Below are 21,243 nucleotides of genomic sequence, written 5' to 3'. Positions count from 1 at the left end.
CAGTTAGCTAATAACTTCTAAAACTTCAGCGCACGTTTGTGCTAGAGTTTATGATGATCCATCAAATTGTGGAGCTTGTTGAGTGCTATTACTTTTCTTAGTGTCATTTATATGATTTACGCTTTGTGTACAGTAAAACACATAGAAGAAGGAACTAGAATGTCATAGAGACTTGTATTAGAATAGCTTGGAATAGTAAATTGCCAGCTAGCAGCCACTTAATATTGTACACATTAGCAATCGCATAGCAACATCCTGGCAACCACCCACAACACCTTAGCACTGTGTTGGCATGCACAGGCAAACACCACTCATATTTTGTTTAGATAATGTAAAAATCTAGTTGCAATTACATTAGGAATCTGCCAGTACAGATCAAGGTCAACGCTCTATTTTTATCTGGATCTTTGTGACTGCCAGTGACTAAAGATGTATTTTGATCTTTGATCTCTATTAAATGAGAAAGATAAAGAGAAATTCATTTTTATGCATTCAAATGCAGAATTTTTGGATGTATGAAAGTTCTAGCAAGCTGTACAATGTTGGATCAGTCACCTTGTGAGGCATTTGATTACCTGCAGCAGCTCTTAGAATCAGTCAGTGTCATGTTAAGCCAGCACGACTGCTGCATGACTGTGCTTTAATGAGTCTTAATGGCTCTTTAAAGGCTCGTTAAGCCACAGTCATGCAGCAGCCTTAATGAGCGCCCGGTGAGCACGTGCACATGCTAAAATACACTGTCAAACACAATACCACAAGAGAATCAGCAAAAGTCTATAGGCCAGTCATGTGTCATGATGCATAATGGGCTTTTCATTGGGGTCATTTTTAACCCTGGGTTAACATAATCCTAGGTTACCTTGTTCCATGATTCACTTTTTATACTTTACCTTGGGTTAATGATAATTCACACCTTATACCTTGGGCACCACAATTCAGAGTTAGCATCGCAAAGGCTCTGGAACAGGGATTCATATCCCAGGGATTAAAGTAGCCTTAACCTAGAGTTAAGCATAGTGTGATAAGTGCTTAAGAAGATGCAGGGAAACTAGAGAAACCCATGACATTGAGAGCATTGGTTTGTGGGTTCAGTTTAGATGGTCATGGTTTGAAAGGTTAGCATGGGTAGATACAGTACACTGCTGATACATGCTGTAACTACACTCTTCTGCATGCAAAAAGCACACAGCAAAATCCCCAGAGTTAAATCAACTCTGCTTGGAGTACATATGGTCCCTCTCTAAATAGTGTTAAAGTAACACTGAAGCAGAGTTAAAGTTAATGAGATAATTAAGCGATTAATTAAGTGATGATTGAGCATTAGTGATGAACACCTGCTGTTAACAAGCAGAATATCTTAAGAAAAGAGAAACACAAAAACTACAACTGACTTTAAACCTGTTTCAGTGTTACTTTAACACTATTTAGAGAGGGACCATATGTACTCTAAGCAGAGCTGATTTAACTCTGGGGATTTTGCTGTGCATCTTTCTCCATTGATGGCAAGAAATAACTGGATATTCTGACTAAGTAAATTTATGTAAATCATAATTCACATTTCATTATGTTATAGTAGATTTTTTATATAGATGTTTTGGCAGTGACTGTACGGTTAGGCTCCGGTACTGTGTGCAATCTTGTAATGCCATCATCCAATCACTGTTATGACCAGCATTTTTCATTGTTTAACAATTAAAAACTGTATTCAACAGAAAAAGAATGTTAAAATGCTTTAGTTGAAATATGCTAATTAGTTAACCGCAACATAAAAAAGTATTTTGGAAGTAAAATCACTATCTATCTATCTATCTATCATCTATCTATCTATCTATCTATCTATCTATCTGTAAAAACTGTATTCAACAGAAAAAGAATGTTAAAATGCTTTAGTTGAAATATGCTAATTAGTTAACCGCAACATAAAAAAGTATTTTGGAAGTAAAATCACTATCTATCTATCTATCTATCTATCTATCTATCTATCTGTAAAAACTGTATTCAACAGAAAAAGAATGTTAAAATGCTTTAGTTGAAATATGCTAATTAGTTAACCGCAACATAAAAAAGTATTTTGGAAGTAAAATCACTATCTATCTATCTATCTATCTATCTATCTATCTATCTATCTATCTATCTATCTGTCTATCTGTCTGTCTGTCTGTCTGTCTATCATTTTGTCTATCTATCTATCTATATCTATCTATCATCTATCTATCATTTTGTCTGTCTGTCCTTCATCTATCTATCTATCTATCTATCTATCTATCTATCTATCTATCTATCTATCTGTCTATCATTTTGTCCTTCATCTATCTATCTATCTATCTATCTATCTATCTATCTGTCTATCATTTTGTCTATCTATCTATCTATCAATCATTTTGTCCTTCTATCTATCATTTTGTCCTTCTATCTATCTATCTATCTATCTATCTATCTATCTATCTATCTATCATTTTGTCTATCTACCTATCTATCTATCAAGAAATGACAATGAGTTTTTTTGCATTGCTGTATTGACAATTGAAAGTGGAGTGGTTATTTGTCATTAAACTAATGTCACTTTTATTATTATATTATATTATATTATATTATATTATACTATGTTTTTATGTCATTTGATGTTATTTAGCTAATATTTATTTCATTACTTTAGTGTCAATTGCCCTGATAAATCCGGCAATACCGTACAGTACAGTCTGCTGCCTGCAACCTGGAAGACACTGTGGAGCCTGAGAGCCATAACAAATGGATGCGGGCGGAATAGAGAGAAAGTATATGTGCGCATTATTGTGACAGCTTGTTACTGATGTTTATCACGAGGCCATAATGACAGGCATCATTTAATCAAGACAACACAAGTAAATATGAACCTGGAGATTGTCAGGGTCGATGACAGACAGTCGGATGTTGAGTTACGATAGCTAAGAGGTGAAATCTGATGGCAGGCTGCAGTTTAAACATTTGTTAGCGCCACAGTCACGAAGATTCAGATTAAAATGGAGCGCTGACCTTGATCTGATGTGACAATAACGGCGCCTGTTTATTGACTCGGCTGTTTGTCCAAAAATGAGATCAGTGAAGGTGCGTGTAATTTGAAATTACCTTTTCAAATCCCCTACATGTCCATGAGCATTTTTATGGGAACAGTTTTCTAAGCAAGTTGCTTAACCAAATTTTACCCAAACACTTAAACTTTTTTTTTTTTTTTTTTTTTGCATTATAGTAATGGCAATCAGGAAATGTTGATTCCTATATTATATTATATTAATCTGCAATATATAGTGATTATAATATGTAAAGCTACACAGGATGTTAAAGAGTCTTTTGGCTCTATTTTTGGCAGTATGCTGTAATTCTTGTGCAATATTCAATTTTATTTCATCTGATAGGTCAAGCACAGGAAGAGAAGATTTTTGAGAGCTTAATACATTGGCCTAGTACTCCCTTTTTTCCTCTTCATATTACAGTCAACTCTAGTGGATATGTGGCTTGTCAAGTAGGGAGTTATGGGAAGGAGTGAATCTTTAAATGTCACTGTACCATTATGAGGAATTTGACGGAATCGGAGTGTGATGGAACCGGAGTTGGAATATAATTCTCTTTGACATATCAAAGGTCCAGAAAGCTGCAAATGAATGGAAAATTAGCACAAGAAAGAATGGAAATACTTTCCTGAGAATGATTCTTTTTAGAAATGTATAGTTCCTCCTAATGTGTGAAGACTTTAATGGGAATTTTTAATGGGATTATTTTTAAATGTTTAAACTGCAGTGACAATGACCTTGAGGTTACCAATTTTAAAAGCGTCAGAACTTAAAAAAACAGATTTCAGCTCTGAAACAGGTTGAGCTTACAGAAATATGTAGGGCTATTTTGGTAGTCTTGTTAAAATTGATGTATGGTATCAATAGCAATCAATAAGAACTTTGTGATTGTGGCTTTTCTTCCTTCTATCATCCACTAGAGGGTGATGAACACTTTTTTGAGGTTTGAAGCACTGTATTAAGTTCATGCTGTTAGAGATTTGATCAGGCCTGCAGTATGCACACATAATCTCCATATTATTTTTTTGCTCAACACATTGCACAAACAATGTCCAAAAAAAGAGTGGTAGCGGATAAGGAACCGAATATGGGAGAGAGTCAAGCTTGATGGGTAACTTCATGCCAAGATGGATCTGCGGTTGGTACTTTGATCTAATCTGGTCTATGTTCTCAGAGGCAGCCCTGACTTACAGAGAGCCAAATCAGAGAGGTCACTAATCTGAGCAGACACACAAACTTTCTAATGATAGCTGCTCGGGACAGGCAAGGACAGTGACACATATTAAACCCACAGAGGGAGTGAGAAAATAAAATAGTGTGAGAGAGAGGAGGGGAAATGGAATATAAATTATAGACTTGTAGATTGGTAGACTGGATTACAACTCTTAAAGGTGAAGTGTTTTATCCGTGTGCCACTAGAGTCAGCAAAGGGAGTTGGAAAAATGATGATTGTTGTTTCTGGATAATTTCCCCTGTGTTCCGTTATTGGTAGGACAGATTGTCCCACCCACAAATGTATGTTGGTTGAGCCTTTGCTTCTGTATTGGGCTAGTTGGGTTACTCAAACGAACAGAGCCAGTGTTTGTTTCTCAGGGAAAACAACCTACAAATTGCTTGTTTATCGCTCTCTTTGCATATTAAAGGTGCAGTAAGTGATTTCTGAGGAACATGTTGAACACTGTTGATATGTGAAATTAACCCAAGCAAATACAAAGCAAGATCACATAATGCAAGATAGGATGTCTCTTTATCATAGCTGAAGTAAAGCCAAATAATGCTTCAGGAAAAATAAAGCAAAGATGACAAACAAAAGACAAGGAAAAACAAAAAATGAACATACAGTACACAAGAGAATATGCATGCAAGAGTTGGTTGTTAAGGTCCTGATATACTTCAAACGAAATCGAAGAACGTACTGATGTGACGTCATTTCGAACAAAATCAGGCCAAAACGAAGTTCGTTTTGTGTTTGTTTTGGGAGTTTGAAATGGCTTGCCAAAGCGAACTCTAAGAAAAAGTTCTCTTCAGCTGCAAAACACCTTTGTACTACTATTGGTCCATGACGTAACGTAATAGGAGGTGTGCGCTGAGGCTCCTCCTTCTTTCACATGGAGCTCTTTTCTGACTCATTTCGTCTGTTGTGTCCGTCGAGGTAAGATCTCCGCAGGTGAAAACATGAACACACTGAATAGCCGCTTTATAGTAGAAAATCAAGTTGTGCTTCTGATGAAATGAGGCACTGTTTGATTCTGTAAAGCTGTTTGCTTTTCAAGCAATCTATTGAATAAAGTGCTATATAAATAAAAATGACATGACTTTACTGGAGTGCTATTTTGCAGAGCTTGTGCTAACATACCCATGTTGTTATGATCAGATGCTTTTCTTATGCTTTCTATTAAAAGATGCTTGCTTTTTTTTTTTTTTTAATTTTTGTTGTGTTTATTTTGTTACAGCACATATTTACATATTCATCTAAACGAATAAACAAAGAACGAAAAAGAACTTCGCCGTGTGTATATTGGGGCCTTTAGCCACCAGCAGCACAGCATCTCTAGACAAACAATGACACTCAAAACTGTCCTGTTACTAGAGCTAACATTACAACAACAGCATATCTTGGTTCTGTGAAACGTCGCAAAACCAATGTTACTCACGTATGGAACAGAAACAATGCAACCTCGGCGTCCGTTTTCCCACTTCGTTCTCTCCAGCACTGGAAAGCTTTTCTAATTTAATGCGGGTCTTAAAGCCCTTGCCTGATCATAACCCTTCTTTTTCCAGTGATATTCTTCTGATCTTTTCTGTTTTGTAATGTCTCTCAGCCATCTCTCTTTCTACACTCTCTCTCCTCCCCCATCATGAGTGGACACGCCCCCTACCGCTGATTGGCTACAAGTGTGTTGTGCTGCTTGGTCCGATCCAATTTCACCAGGGTTTCTCAGAAATCGCTTACTGCACCTTTAAGCTTGTATAGAAAGAAAATATTTTTATGTTGTGGCAAGCTGTGTATTTTAGCTCCAAACTGCAGATTATAGGGATGCAGATGGCTTTTAAATATTTTGAAAGCTGCAGTTGTCCCAAACATATTACCTCAAAATTAAAAGTAAAAAATCATTTGGTATAAAAAATGAGGAATATTTTTTTTAGGACTTCTAAGATTTTATTTTTTAGTGGTAAATAAATACATACATACATACATACATATAAATAAATAAATACATTCATTCATTCATTCTGTATAAATGATTTAAATATAGGATTTTTGCATAACTATATTGAGAACTAGAAGTCATGAAAATAATGTCACTTTATTATTATATTATATTATATTAATTTTTGAATGTTAATACATTCATAAATTGCATACATTTTAATTATTTAGTTTTTTAATGTAGTTATGATGCAATGTGACATTCTAGAAAGGTTTTGTGGGATTCAACAGTAACACTTTAATTCTCATTTTTACTTTTAGTTACTTTTAGTTACTTATTTAGTTTTATTTTATTTTAGTTACTTATTTAGTTACTTATTCTCACTTTTAGTTACTTATTAGCTTATTAGTATTTATAAAGCACAAATTAATGCCTTATTCTGCATGACCAGATTACACATCCCTTAACCCTACCCTGTTCCTAAACTTAACCACTACAACATCTACCTTACTAACTATTAATAAGCAGAAAATAAGGAGTTTATTGAGGCAAACGTCGTAGTTAATAGTGAATATGTGTTCTCCATACTAAAGTGTTACTGATTTAACCCAGAAGTGGAAAGGAAGTCACTTAATTTCTGATGAACATCAGTCAAGACGTTTAAAAAACCGTTTGATTCTGCAACCCTATTAACTCATGTACATCACAATTCATTGTACGTGTGGACTTATGAATAATGCACCACACCGTCTGCATTCACATCAGTTATAGTAGCAATTTATATCAATAAATTGCTGAACATTTCTCACAGCTGTTACAGCAAACGAGTAAATGTAATCAATCAACCAAACAGACAAGCTTGTGCATTGAAATTAGTGTGTAGCCAGTGCACTCGTATGTCAGAGCTATTGGGAAAAAAATGAGATTGTGCCTGTTTACTTTTTGTTCCACTTGATGGATATTTGTGTATGGGTAACAAGGCCATGCGGACTGTGTGTCGTGCGTCTCTTTCCTCCGAGTAAGCATGCATGTTTAATCTGCCAACTGCTGTGTTGAAATCTGTCACTGTCGCTGTATAAAATGCTCCACCGTGCTTTAGCTCGTGTTTACCAATAATGTGCTTTAATCAAATTCACCACATTTTAATATGGTTCATTTGTCTGTTTGACATATACCTGAATTAAAAGGCCATATCGACAAAAGCAAAGCGTTTGATTAGGTCACTGATGAGCCATTTGGCCAATCTGTTAAATTTTGTACTCCTCTGTTTATCAATAATTCATTGTGTAGCAGAACTTGTTCTATCTAGTAAGGGATATCTTACCCAAAAATGAATATTCTGTCGTAATTTACAGTAGAAAGAAAGTCAAAGTGACTGAATTTTCAGTTTTGAGTGAACTATCCCCTTGTGGTTAACACAAACTGTAGAAATAGGCCAGTTTCATGGTAATAACATGGTAATAACAAGTTGAGATGTCCAGTTGTTTGATGTTAAAATATCCTCTGTTACAATTATTTCTGAGTATATTTATATATCAGAAATATACACTACTCTTCAAAAGTTTGGCATATTAGAGTGATTTCTGAAGAATGTGACACTGAAAACTGGAGTAATGATGTTGAAAATTCAGTTTGCATCACAGGAATAAATTACATTTTAAAATATATTCAAATATAATGTTTTTAAAAAAAAACTGTAATAATATCTCACAATATTATTGTTTTTAAATGTATTTTTTATCATATAAATGCAGCCTTGGTGAGCATAAGAGACTTCTTTCAAAACCATAAAAAAATTTAACTAACCTTAAACCTTTTGTAGTGTATATATATGAAACATAACATGTGAACCTACTGTACAGGGTCGGTGCAGGAATAAAGGCATTACAGCATGCTTCTGTGCCACACGAGACCATCAGATGAGGTGACACCATCAGGCCGCGAAGCATGACATACTAGGGGGGATTACGGAGGGATTACATGGTGTCTGGCTCATGAGACACTGTAAATTTGGTCAGCATGTTAAAAGTGGCATCTCCACAGCACTCGCCTCCAGGCGGCCGGACAGCTAAAGCCATTCAAAGACCTGAATCCCTTTAAAAACAGTGCTGAGTCTGACGGATAACCCTACGCCTCAATATGGATGCTGTTCAAGGATCGCTGCTTTGATATTGCTGGATCTGAGACTCAGAGTGTAAAGGAAGATTGGGCGAGTTATAAATGGAAGATGATAAATGAAAGCTCAAATGAACTTCAATTTTACATCAAATGTTTTTCTATCCATATTGGCAGCTTAAAACATTCTTTAAAACCCAATAACGTAACTTTAGTGCCACTGTTTTTAGCATCTATTGCCTATTGACTTTTTATTTCAGGGATTATGTTAGACGCTCTGCAAAAATAAAGGCCAAAAAGGCGCACAAGTTAGGGGTCATAAATCCCCACATTCTCCATTTGTTGAGAAAAGGAGATTTTTTTTTTTTCATAGTGCCCGCCATCTGTTTGATGTGAGAGAGCGGTGGCTCTTAGTACAGCAGCTGGACAACCCAGTGACTCCCGAGCATGACTGTAAACGTGCAGTACAACTCTAATGGCCTCTAACGTTTAATACAAAAATAGTTCTAAAAGGTTTGCTTGATACGTTAATGCTGACTGACAACAGAATGGCTCTGATGTCTGGATTATGAAGAATTATGGCAATGTTGTTACATGGATGAAACTGATCCTTTTACAGTACCACACCTTTTGCTCTGTGTGTGCACAACAGTTAAATTCCATCTGTATTTTTAGTTTGCAAATTATACACTTTAAAACTTGACCTTGAGGTCAACATTAAACCATTTTACTTCTTTTTATCAGTCTTATGACCATTTTATCCATCAATTTATCCATTGGAATTTTTTCAGATCACGAAAAGTGGGAGTTAGTTAGCCAAAAAGTCATTTCAGAGTCTGGAAAAGTTTTTACATAGATTACAAAGCATTCTTTTTTTGGAAATAATGTGCACCAATGAATCAGGAGCAATATGACCATGAAAATGTTTTAAGAAAGTAAATAGACTCAATTATGACTTTCGATCTGACTCTTAAAATTATACTCTAAAAAATGCTGGGTTAAAAACAACATAAGTTGGGTTGAAAATGGACAAACCCAGTGATTGGGTTATTTTAACCCAGTGGTTCAAACTATTAAAGGTTAAATATTGCTTGCTTAAAATGAACCCAAAGTATTTTGGAAATTAACATTAATTAATATACTTAATAAATGAACATTTATTAATAAGTTTAATGAATAATAACTAAACATTTATTAAATTGCTTGTTAATAAATGTTCACCTTTTGATTATTATTTTTGCCTCTAGTAACTATGTGTCTATTTTTGGGTTCATTTCAAACCAGCTATATAGTAATTTTTAAACAATAGTTGGGTTAAATAAAATTTACATTTAACCCAACTGCTGGGTTTGTCAATTTTCAACCCAACTAGGGTTGTTTTTAACCCAGCATTTTTTTAGAGTGTATTTTATTTAGATGTTAAGGCCAACATGCAACAGCATTCGCAATTTTGCTGCACATTTTACATCTGTAATCTGATGTATTTCTGAGTGATAATATTTAATGAGAAAAAATGTGAGGTGGAACTCCATTTAATCCGTTAGGAATTAATTGGATGGTGAAATGTTGGCATAACAAGCTAGAATGAAGGTTGATGGAGGAAATGGTAAGAAAAGTTGCTTCAGAATTTCTTTGAGAAAACATTTAACGTACTTTAAAGGATAGTTTACCCAAAAACAAAAACTCTGTTGAACACAAAGGAAGATATTTGGAAGAATGTCAGTAACCAAACAGATCCTACTACCGTAGTAGGAAATATCTTCTTTTGTGTTCAGCAGAAGAAAGAAATTCATACAGGTTTGGAACTACTTGAGGGTGAGTAAATGATGACAGAATTTTCATTTTTGGGTGAAATATCCCTTTAAGTAGCTATTTCTACCTACCTTATGTTTTTGTGTAACCTAGTTATATGGTTAGGCTGATTAAGTCATACTGAATAATATTTTTTTGTGTTGAACGAAATCAATTTATGAAGTGCAATCTGCTGAGTTTCATTGCATGCAATCCAAATTCTTTTTTCACCTGTAAATCTATGATAAAGTAACCAAAAAATCAATGTCAAAGTAGTGTCTTCCTTTCACAAACATTTGTTTTGACTTCTTTCTGTAGTGCTTCAAACCTTCATTAGGAGGTCAACCACTATTAAACCTCACCATCCCCTGTAATTCACGGCCATTTGTGTTTCCTTCCATCTAGGCAGTAGGCGACTGAGATGGGCGTTCATCTAGGCTGTCTCAGCGACACACTGTGGCTGCCGTTGCTGCTGCTGCTGTCTGTCTGCTCCGCCCCCCGCTGCCAGTGCCGACCGTTCGGGATGGTTGAGCCCACCGTGAATGTGGCGGTGGTGTTCAGCGGCTCTGCCTACCAGTTAGAGATCAAAGGGCGACTGAGCCGGGAGAACTTCCTGGACCTGCCGCTGGAGGTGAACCCCATCACTGTGCTGGTGAACAACACCAACCCGCGCACTCTACTGACGCGCATCTGCGACACGCTGGCTGCTAACAGGGTGCACGGGGTGGTCTTTGAAGATAACATTGGGTCCGAGGCCGTGGCACAGATCCTGGACTTCATCTCCACGCAGACAGCCGTGCCCATAGTGGGAATCAGTGGGGGATCTGCCGTCGTCCTGCCTCACAAGGTCAGACTCGAGCACAGTGCCAGTTTCTGAAGTCGCTTGACCTGGATGGGTAAACTCTGATTTTTGGGTGTTCATGCTGAGATTAGATTCCCTCAGAGTTCTTTCACGGTCTACATCAAAGATTCGTAAGGGAAAATGTACAGTTAGCATCCAAAGAAACCCTGACAGGGTCATCAAGACCCTGATGTGAAGTGGAGAGGTCTTGAATCACCCAGAAGGGGTTTATTTTTGGCTGACTGCACATTATCTCACTAATTACATGGCTGCTTAGCAAATATATAAATAAATGGATATGAAATATTGATTTGAGATGAAATAATGTTATTATTTTAGAAGAAAGAGAGTGCCATGAGAGCACAGCTATGGAGAAAACTAGGGACAGTGGTCCGATATACTGTAAAGTTTAATGGTAATTACAGAAATGTTTGACCCCAGAATCAAGTATTCATAATAGCATTTATTGTGTCATAAAATAAAAATCCCTACAAAATGACTTAAGGGCTGTTTTCACATCTGTTTCACATTTTACTTGTATTCATATAACTCAAAACAGTAGAGCATGGCGCTAGCAACAGCAATGTCATGGGTTTGATTCCCAGGGAGCGCGTGCCTTTATAAAAACATTTGAAAAATGCATAAATGTACTTTTTTGGGTCTGAAACTGTCGTATGTTAGCATCATCAACATGAGTAGCTTTCCTGTAGCTCAAACAGAAGAGCATGGCGTTAAAGGGATAGTTCACCCAAAAATGGAAATTTGATGTTTATCTGCTTACCCCCAGGGCATCCAAGATGTAGGTGACTTTGTTTCTTCAGTAGAACACAAATGATGATTTTTAATTCCAACCGTTGCGGTCTGTCAGTCGTATAATGCTTGTCAATGGGAACACCATCGATAAGAGTCAAAAAAACATGCACAGACAAATCCAAATTAAACCCTGCGGCTCGTGACAACACATTGAAGTCCTAAGACACGAAACGATCGGTTTGTGTGAGAAACCGAACAGTATTTATATCAATTTTTACCATTTTTTATTTATACTTGAATGAGTGCGAGACATCACTTTCGTTGTCAGAGCGCATTCAGACCTCACCAACCGGATGCTCAAGGCAGTTGGACATAGTGATGTTTTAGAGGTAAAAATTGATATAAATACTGTTCAGTTTCTCACACAAACCGATTGTTTCGTGTCTTAGGACATCAGTGTGTCATCATGAGCCGCAGGGTTTAATTTGGATTTGTCTGTGCATGTTTTTTTGACTCTTATAGATGGAGTTACCATTGACATGCATTATACGACTGACAGACCGCAACGGTTAGAGTTAAAAATCATCATTTGTGTTCTACTGAAGAAACAAAGTCACTTACATCTTGGATGCCCTGGGGGTAAGCAGATAAACATCAAATTTTCATTTCTGGGTGAACTATCCCTTTAACAACGGCAATGTCATGGGTTCGATTCCCATGGAATGCATGCACTTATAAAATTAATACCTTGAATACAGCGCAAGTTGCTGAAAAAAAAAACATTGGTAAAATCCATTAATGTTTGGGTCGAAACTACGGTACGTTTGCGTCATCAACATGAGTACCATTCCTGTAGCTCAAACAGAAGAGCATGGCGGTAACAATGGCAATGTCATGGGTTCGATACCCAGGGAGCGCATGCCCTTGTAAAAACGTTTGGAAAATGCATAAATGTACATTTGGGTATAAAACTGTGGTATGTTAGCAGCATCAACATCAGTAGCTTTCCTGTAGCTCAAACAGAAGAGCATGGCATTAACAACGCCAAGGCCGTAGGTACAATTCGCATGGAATGCATGCACTTATAAAGTTAATACCTTGAATACAGTGTAAGTTGCTAAAAAAAACATTTGTAAAATGCTTAAAGGTTTGGGTCGAAACTGCGGTACTTTGCGTCATCAACATGAGTACCATTCCTGTAGCTCAAACAGAAGAGTATGATGGCGCTAACATTCCCAGGGAATGCATGAATTGAAAAAATAAATAAATAAATTTAGAGCTTGAATGCAATGCAAATCGCTTTGGAAAAAAAAAAGTCTGCTTAATGCATAAATGTAAATGTTATGAAATGAGTACCACCATGAATGTGTCACGGGCAGGTGTTATAAGTAATGGCACAAAGACAGCCTTTAATACAATAATCCATGGAATATAGAGTAGAATAACAGGGGAAACACATCCACAACACTAAGATGAGACTGAAAAAAAAACAGGATATATACACAGGCTAAATGATTTAATTAATAGAACGACAGGTGAACGGAATAATTAATCAAAGGAACACACTAGAAAACTAGGTCACACAGCAAACAGAAATAAAGCACAAAGTTTACAACTATTGTTTACAACTGTTGCTAGGTAATGACTGTGTTATTTGTTGCCAATCAAAAAACACTTTCATGCCAACCAAACAAACCAATCTCTGACATCAAACATGTTTTGTTCTGCACCAAAAGCTCTAGTGTGAAAGCAGAATTAAATGGAGAAGCTGGTTGATTTAATTGGCCATTATAAACTTTGTTAATACAATACTCGTATGACTGAGCAATATGAGTCCCTGATGAAAAGTAATGAAAAAGTCAAATTAGGCACAAGCAGCAGTCTCTCAATGCTGAAATGTCTTGGGACACAGCATTGGGTTCAGTGTTAATTTCCAGAAACCCTTGTTTTTCAGCACCGCACTGAGGAAATAGTGGCAAATTAGAGAATCATCATTCATCATGTTTTCATTATTTACAAGCTCAGTTGGTTTCCCCTGCTTGAATATAGTTTGCCATGGGTTGGTTTTCCAAAGTTTTGTAGTGCAGTCAACATCATTAAGCTTTAATTTGCTTTACTTTATCTTTTTGGACATGATGTTCAGTGGCGAATAAATATGAAATCGATAATGCCACAATGACAGGCTGGAAATACAGTGCATTCAAATATTGATGCAGCAATCTGACTTTGAAAATAATTCTGTATCAGTTATTTGGCTTACATAATCCTGCAGAATTTGTCATATTTAATTTTAGTGTTTTTATTACATATTTCATAAAATAACTACCTCAAGAATACAGCTATGATCCGCACTCAAAATTTGAAATCGTTTTAGTTACTTTATTCCCCTGTGAAAAATGTAAAATAAAGCAACTAAAAAAATTTTGAGTGCGGATCATAGCTGTATTCTTGAAGTAATTAAAAAAGATGTACGCACAAAAATAGGATACATGGTATGAGACGAGAGAGTGTGGTGTAAATGACTCTATAAACTAACGAACTATAAAATAACTTAAATTAAATGGACCCTGCAAATTTTAGACCAATCAGATTGCAAATGTCTATTTTTTTGTCACAGTTTGTAGGCAGTCCATCATAGAAAACTACTGCGCACATATAAGAAGTAAGATACTTCTACACTCGACTTGACTGTATTATAACTTTTAAAGTAATTTATTTTTTCTAGAAGTTTGTCTAGAGTCTGTGGTTATTTGTGAAAGAGCCTGGATATGGATGACTCATTAGAGAACTATAATACATCAGGATAGCTCCAAGCAGCTCCATCTTCTTTCACCATGCGTCACTGTGTTGTTCAGACCACTGCAGTGAAACAGAGATCAGCTGACCTTTGCTTCAGTTCAAAATGGAGCAGCGAGGGACAGTAAATGATCTCTGTCTGTTTTATTGCTTCTATGCAAATGACTATGACATAGAGCAGTCCCAGGAATAAATATAGAAATATAATGTTTATTTAGGGCATCATATGAAGCTATAGACTGCTGACGTCTAGTTTATAGCATCTAGAGATCTGAAACTCTCGCTTTGTGATTCTGTAGCAGTATTTCATTTTATTTTATATTCAAAACACTCAGTGCACTAGAACAGAATATTCCTTGTTTTTAATGCTAAATCCTTATATCTGGCTATGAAAATCTTTATTACTGAAGAACTGCTGCGCATAACGGATAGCGGGAGAATATTGCAGGTCCAAATTTCAATAAATGTTATTGCATTTTCGACCAGACTGAAAAAAAAAGTACATTTTACGTATCTGAATGATAGATAGATTAGTGCTTACTGTATTGAAGTCATCAATTGAACCTGGAAACATATTTTAGAGAGTCTTTTGTTGTCTTTGAGGTGGTATTTTTGTGCATAATCATCCCACACTCCTTGCACGTTTATTAAATAGTTTATTTACGGTTGTTATGATCTGTATTTGTGGGAGACCATGTCATTTTGTGTTTATAGAGCTTATTGAGATAAAAATATAGGATTTCTTAGTTGGAGAATCAAAAGCGAATTACTCTCAATGGCTTTAATATTTATCCCACATTGTTTTGTGAGAGATTTTTTTTTTTTTTAATCGCAGTTGTTTTGTCTGTGATGTGTTTATTAACTTTAGTCTGGTACACTGTCAAAATCATGAGAATAGTAGTTTGTCATATTTTTTACCATCTTAAGACTTGCATTTATGGAAACATGAGTTTGCACAATAGATTAGGATATGCAATACCACTAGCCTATACAAAATGTACTTATACTTGTAAAGACATACTGCTGTAGTACGTGTGAAATGAATCCTAGGATGAGAGTTTAAAGGGTTGAACTATCATTTCATAGCTCTAAGTTTAAAGCTTTCATTGGCAGGCTGGCACAGCTGTACCCAGTGGACTGGTGACAGGCATCTCAGGTTCTGACTGATGAATGCCACCGTTACACCAGATGGCCTCCCTGCTGCCCACTTTTCCTGAATATAGTAAGACAGAGAAATTCCATCAGTCTCCCTCGCTGCAGTTCTGGTGGCCTAAATTGTCTCAATCTGAGGACTATGACGGCATTTTAGTGCCACGTTAAAATAAAATCATTGTGTATATATTCTAGGGTCATCAGTTTGTTTGTGGGTAGTATCTGTAATCAGTGGTACAAAGTGAATTTGATCTTCCACTATCTTAGTACATTGCCACGTTAAGTGTTTTTATAGTTGTTTTTCTTTGGGGAAGAAGTGCTTAGTGTAAAATAATAATCGTTCCTCTTGGTTTAATGTCATTTTTTGGCGGTAGATCATGTTTATGAAAAGGTAAATGTGAGTTTGGTTCTCCTTTGTCATTGTTTTTGTACATTAAAGGGTTAGTTCACCCAAAAATTAAAATCTGTCATTAATTACTCACCCTCATGTCGTTCCAAACCTATAAGACCTTTAAGACGTTCATCTTCGGAACACAAATTAAGATATTTTTGCCCAGAAAGCTACTAAAAACAGTTCATGTGACTACAGTGGTTCAACCTTAATGTTATGAAGCGACAAAAATACTTTTTGTGCGCCAAAAAAACGGACTTTATTCAACAATATCTAGTGATGGGCGATTTCAAAACACTGCTTCATGAAGCTTCAAAGCTTTACGAATCATTTGTTTCAAATCAGTGGTTTGGAGTGTGTATCAAACTGCCAAAGTCACGTGATTTCAGTAAACGAGGCTTTGTTACGTCGTAAGTGTTTCGAAATTTCAATGGTTCACCACTGGGAGGCGTAACTTTGGCAGTTTGATACACGCTCCGAACCACTGATTCGAAACAAAAGATTCGTAAAGCTTCGAAGCTTCATGAAGCAGTGTTTTGAAATCACTTGTCACTAGATATTGTTGAATAAAGTTGTTATTTTGTTTTTTTGGCGCACAAAAAGTATTCTTGTCGCTTCATAAGATTAAGGTTGAACCACTGTAGTCACATGGACTGTTTTAAATATGTCTTTAGTAGCTTTCTGTCCACTTTAATGTTACTTTATTTGAAACTTAACTGTCAAAATATTGAAACTTCTGATGTCACGGCAGCGCGGAAAGAATAAAATGCCACGCAGAGGACAGACGCGAAATGTATGGGGACTGGGGATCCATTTGTGTGTAATCTAAATGAGAAATAATTGCAGTGCTCAGGTCAACCAGTATAGAGTTAGAACCGGTAAATGCAGTGAAATGAACATTGGTCAGGAGTGTAATTTGAGTTCATTGGAGTTCACAAGTTTAGGTCATATTTTACTAGTCTGTATTCAGACTAGTAAACATTCAGGATGTCCACTAAAACAAAGTTCCACATCAAAATATAATCACATTTAAAACCGTAAAATCCAGTGTCCAATCAAACAAAACCATTGGCTAGACTGAAAGCACTCAAAACTGCAGGACAAAGGTCACTATGACTTTAAGACACATTTCCTTTAGAGTACTTACAATCAGTGGCTGATTAATAGAAATGACCTGGTATATGTAACCATAGTAACCTAAAATACTGCTGTGATAGTGTGGTGAGACAGACAAATGCAAATGTCCCACTTTTTCCATCTGGACTTTTTTTTATTATTACTCCGATATTGATTAACTGAGTTCTTTCACCTTCATCCAGTTTCCTGTTTATAAGATGTCTGCTTCAACAATAAAGCATAGAGGGATATTAGTCTAGAAACTAACTTTGCTCTGAGAGTTTTATGCTTCATGACAATTACAGCTTGTATCTCTCTTACTGAGCCAAACATACAGTAGTCATAGGGCTATTTTGGTCATCTGTTGCCTCGAAAAACAAAGGCAAAAACCTTTAGACATGCATGGCCATGCCTCTGATCCTACGCAACCACCTGAATCCAATTTAGTCAACAAAAATTCATTTATTTGGACTGTGTTGTTCTTGCGGGCCGGGTACAGAATCTAATCTCATAGCGAAGCGAGCATTCATACGTCAACCGTACGATGAGAATGAAATCATTGTGCGTTTCCTCTCAGCAGTCAATCATGGATCAATGTGGCGCTCATGCTGCTTTCGACTGCACAAGTGGCATAGACACTGAGAGATCTGGCAGACGCCGTTAACTGTTTTCAGGCAAGAGGAAATAGAATAGGATTTTTTTTTTTTTTGCCAATATATATGATTTCTTCATAAGTTGTATTGGTTCACTGTGTTTGTCTTGATATTTACTTTGCCTAGAAGCTCCTCAGAGACGCAGAGTAAGAGATTTGCTTTATCTGGCCATGCGCAGAGCCACAGGTCTGTGTGAGTTCAACACAGAGGACTCTCTATCTCTCACACACATGGAGGGACACACAGAGAGAAGTTTGCTTTGGAGATAAAGCATGCATACGCAGTTAAGCTGTTATATTTATCTTCTGACTGGACCAGGACACCTATAGTTGAGTAATGAGGGGAGATATCTAGAGAAAACCAGAGAGAAAGGGTGAAAAACTGAGTGTGCATGTGTGATTGTGGGTTAAAACATGATACATGGGCACTTTTTGCCTTGTGGATTTTTAGAAATTAAACTTCCTTAAAGGAACACTCCACTTTTTTTGAAAATAGGCTCATTTTCCAACTCCCCTAGAGTTAAACAGTTGAGTTTTACCGTTTTCGAATCCATTCAGCCGATCTCCGGGTCTGGCGGCACCACTTTTAGCATAGCTTAGCATAGTTCATTGAATCTGATTAGACCGTTAGCATCTCCTTAAAAAATGACCAAAGAGTTTCAATATTTTTCCTATTTAAAACTTGACTCTTCTGTAGTTACATCGTGTACTAAGACAGACGGAAAATGAAAAGTTGCGAAAAGTTGCGATTTTCTAGGCCGACGATTTTCTAGGCCGATGATGATATTACGCAGCGTCTCTCACAAATGTCTCCATGGTTGCAAGGCACGCTCCCTGTGCAAGCAGGGGGTCACAGGCGCTGCGTAATATCATCGCACCTGCTGCACCCATGGTACGGCAGCAAAGTTCCTTGATTATTACGCCGGAATGAGAGTATAGTTCCTAGCCATATCGGCAACTTTTCATTTTCCGTCGGTCTTACTACACGATGTAACTACAGAAGAGTCAAGTTTTAAATAGGAAAAATATTGAAACTCTTTGGTCATTTTTTAAGGAGATGCTAACGGTCTAATCAGATTCAATGAACTATGCTAAGCTATGCTAAAAGTGGTGCCGCCAGACCCGGAGATCGGCTGAATGGATTCGAAAATGGTAAAACTCAACTGTTTAACTCTAGGGGAGTTGGAAAATGAGCCTATTTTCAAAAAAAGTGGAGTGTTCCTTTAAAACACACTCCAGCATTGGGGGTACCACATAACAAGTAACGTGAGTTACGTAATCAGATTACTTTTTTTCAAGTAACTAGTAAAGTAACACATTACTTTTAAATTTACAACAAAATATCGGAGTTACTTTTTCAAATAAGTTACTTTGTTTTCCCATGTATTGATTGACAGCTCTCCTGTCACCATGTTGAGAGAAATAAAGTGCAGAGGTGTTGTGTGCGCTGTGTGAACATGATGGTTATTGTAGTTCTAGACTACAGTAAATGTGAACAAGCATTTACTCTCACTTGCACAAAAACATATTCAGCATTCCTCAAAATGTGTAAAAACAGTAAAATGCAAACTCAGAATATTACACAAACCTGTAATAATTTAATGTTAAATGACACAAATATACTCTATGTATTTAATATAAATTTATTACACTGTAAAAAAGAATTGTTGGTTTAACTTAAAAAAGTAAGTTACCTGGTTGCCTTAAAATTGTGAGTGCATTGAAATTAAAAATTTGAGTTAATACAATAAAGGCGATTGGTGTAATCAACAGAAACTCAAAATATTATGTTATCTGAACCACATTAATTTGATTTGACAAAAGAAAAAATGTTGTGATAACAAATCATGAAAATAATTTTTTACAGTGTACAGTTCGCTTCTGACCTTCAATGATCCAATTCAACTGTACTAATAAGCGAAAATGACTTAACTTTTTTTCTATTCTTCTGCAGTCCAGAATGGCAGCACAGCTGAAAGGTTTGTTTGAGCTGCGCCCTCTACTGTACAGGCATGAATTTGCATTTCCTTCAGCCTGAGGCTTATTAAGGCTTATTTCACACAATTATGGTGTGAAAGTCCGGAGCCCCACAAGACATGCAGGAAAAAAATAGTAGGCTAAATCGTGCGCACAATTTACTAATTCAGTCCCTCAATTTGCTTAATCGTGCACTATTTAGCAAATCAAGAGAACAAAATAGTAAATCATGTGCATGATAATTGAAAAAAGTAAAAACAAAACAAAGCAGTATACAGTAACGCAAAAGTAACAGAACTCATTAATTTTCATTAAAAGTAACTAAGTAGCACAATTAGTTACTTTTTTAGGGAGTAACTCAATATTGTAATGCATTACTTTTAAAAGTAACTTTCCCCAACACTGACACTCAAAAACACAAACTTCAAATAATTAAAAATTAAATAATATTTCACACTTTAATTTGACCAAATTATAGATTGATTAGAAATGACGCACAATAAATATATTTCATTGGTTACACTTTACAACAAGGGTTCATTCGTTAACATTAGTTAACTTGAGTTAACAAGTTAAAAGTGAACAATACTTCTATAGCAGTTATTAATTGTAGATTTGGTTATTCCTCACATTACATGTCTGATTTTTTTTATCTTTCTTTACTGGCAGTGTCGTCTCCTTGGTAAATAAGTACAGTAACTTTTAATTAAAACTTTTTCTTGGGGCAAAATTGTCATCACGGAGAATGACGCTGTGGGACATAATTTTCACACAAATATGGTTTGTATATTTCTTTTTTTAGATTATCATAGTTTGAAAAAATTATAATTCTTTTATGATGGATTTTCATAGTTTTACATTGAAAGTATGGGTCTGGAACAAGGGTAAAATGATAAGAATGCATTTAAAGAATAGTAAAAGTACATAAAGGCACAGTAAAAAGTGTAGCCTTTTTTTCTAATTCTATCTTTTTAAATAAAATATCAGTGTTCAAAACATTAGGAATTACTGTTTGGAAATTTTCCTAAATTCATAAAAATGGTCAAAGGAATGAATTTCTGAAATAATTTGAGTAGTGTTGCATGAAAGATGGCTTTAAGGCATTGCTATGTGAATGCTAACAGGGTCCATGGAAAAGTCCCTCTTTCAACGTCGTCTATTTTTGTGCCTTTTCTAATCTAACAGATGGAAATTGTAAGTCTGATCACTTAGAAAAGCAATTGAACACATCGTCTCAACAATCCACATGACATCTGTGGTGGTGAAAAATGCTATAGCATGTAGCTCAAATGAATTATTATTCGTCCTGTACAGACAGACATTGTCATGTTCACAGATAACACGTGTGTATCTTGGCAGAAACCATGATGTATTTATGGTTTGTTGGGTAACGACATGCACAAAATATGTTAAGAAGCATTAATACGGTGCAGGATCTGTTGGTGAATTCATCAGTGTTT

General features: G+C 36.0%; 1 protein-coding gene across 1 annotated transcript in view; it reads left to right on the top strand.

Annotated features, from left to right (window-relative positions):
* Window positions 1-21,243, top strand: part of grin2ca (glutamate receptor, ionotropic, N-methyl D-aspartate 2Ca) — a 71,934-nt gene that overhangs the window by 9,798 nt on the left and 40,893 nt on the right. Inside the window, exon 3 of the mRNA XM_051884687.1 lies at window positions 10,511-10,952. Coding sequence (XP_051740647.1) covers window positions 10,527-10,952 — 426 coding nt within the window. The 5' untranslated portion in view covers window positions 10,511-10,526. The remainder of the gene's footprint in view (window positions 1-10,510; window positions 10,953-21,243) is intronic.

Source organism: Ctenopharyngodon idella, chromosome 3 (assembly GCF_019924925.1).
Source record: "Ctenopharyngodon idella isolate HZGC_01 chromosome 3, HZGC01, whole genome shotgun sequence".
Taxonomy (NCBI): domain Eukaryota; kingdom Metazoa; phylum Chordata; class Actinopteri; order Cypriniformes; family Xenocyprididae; genus Ctenopharyngodon; species Ctenopharyngodon idella.
Note: the sequence above shows the minus strand (reverse complement) of the source record. Positions and strands in the feature narration are given on the sequence as shown.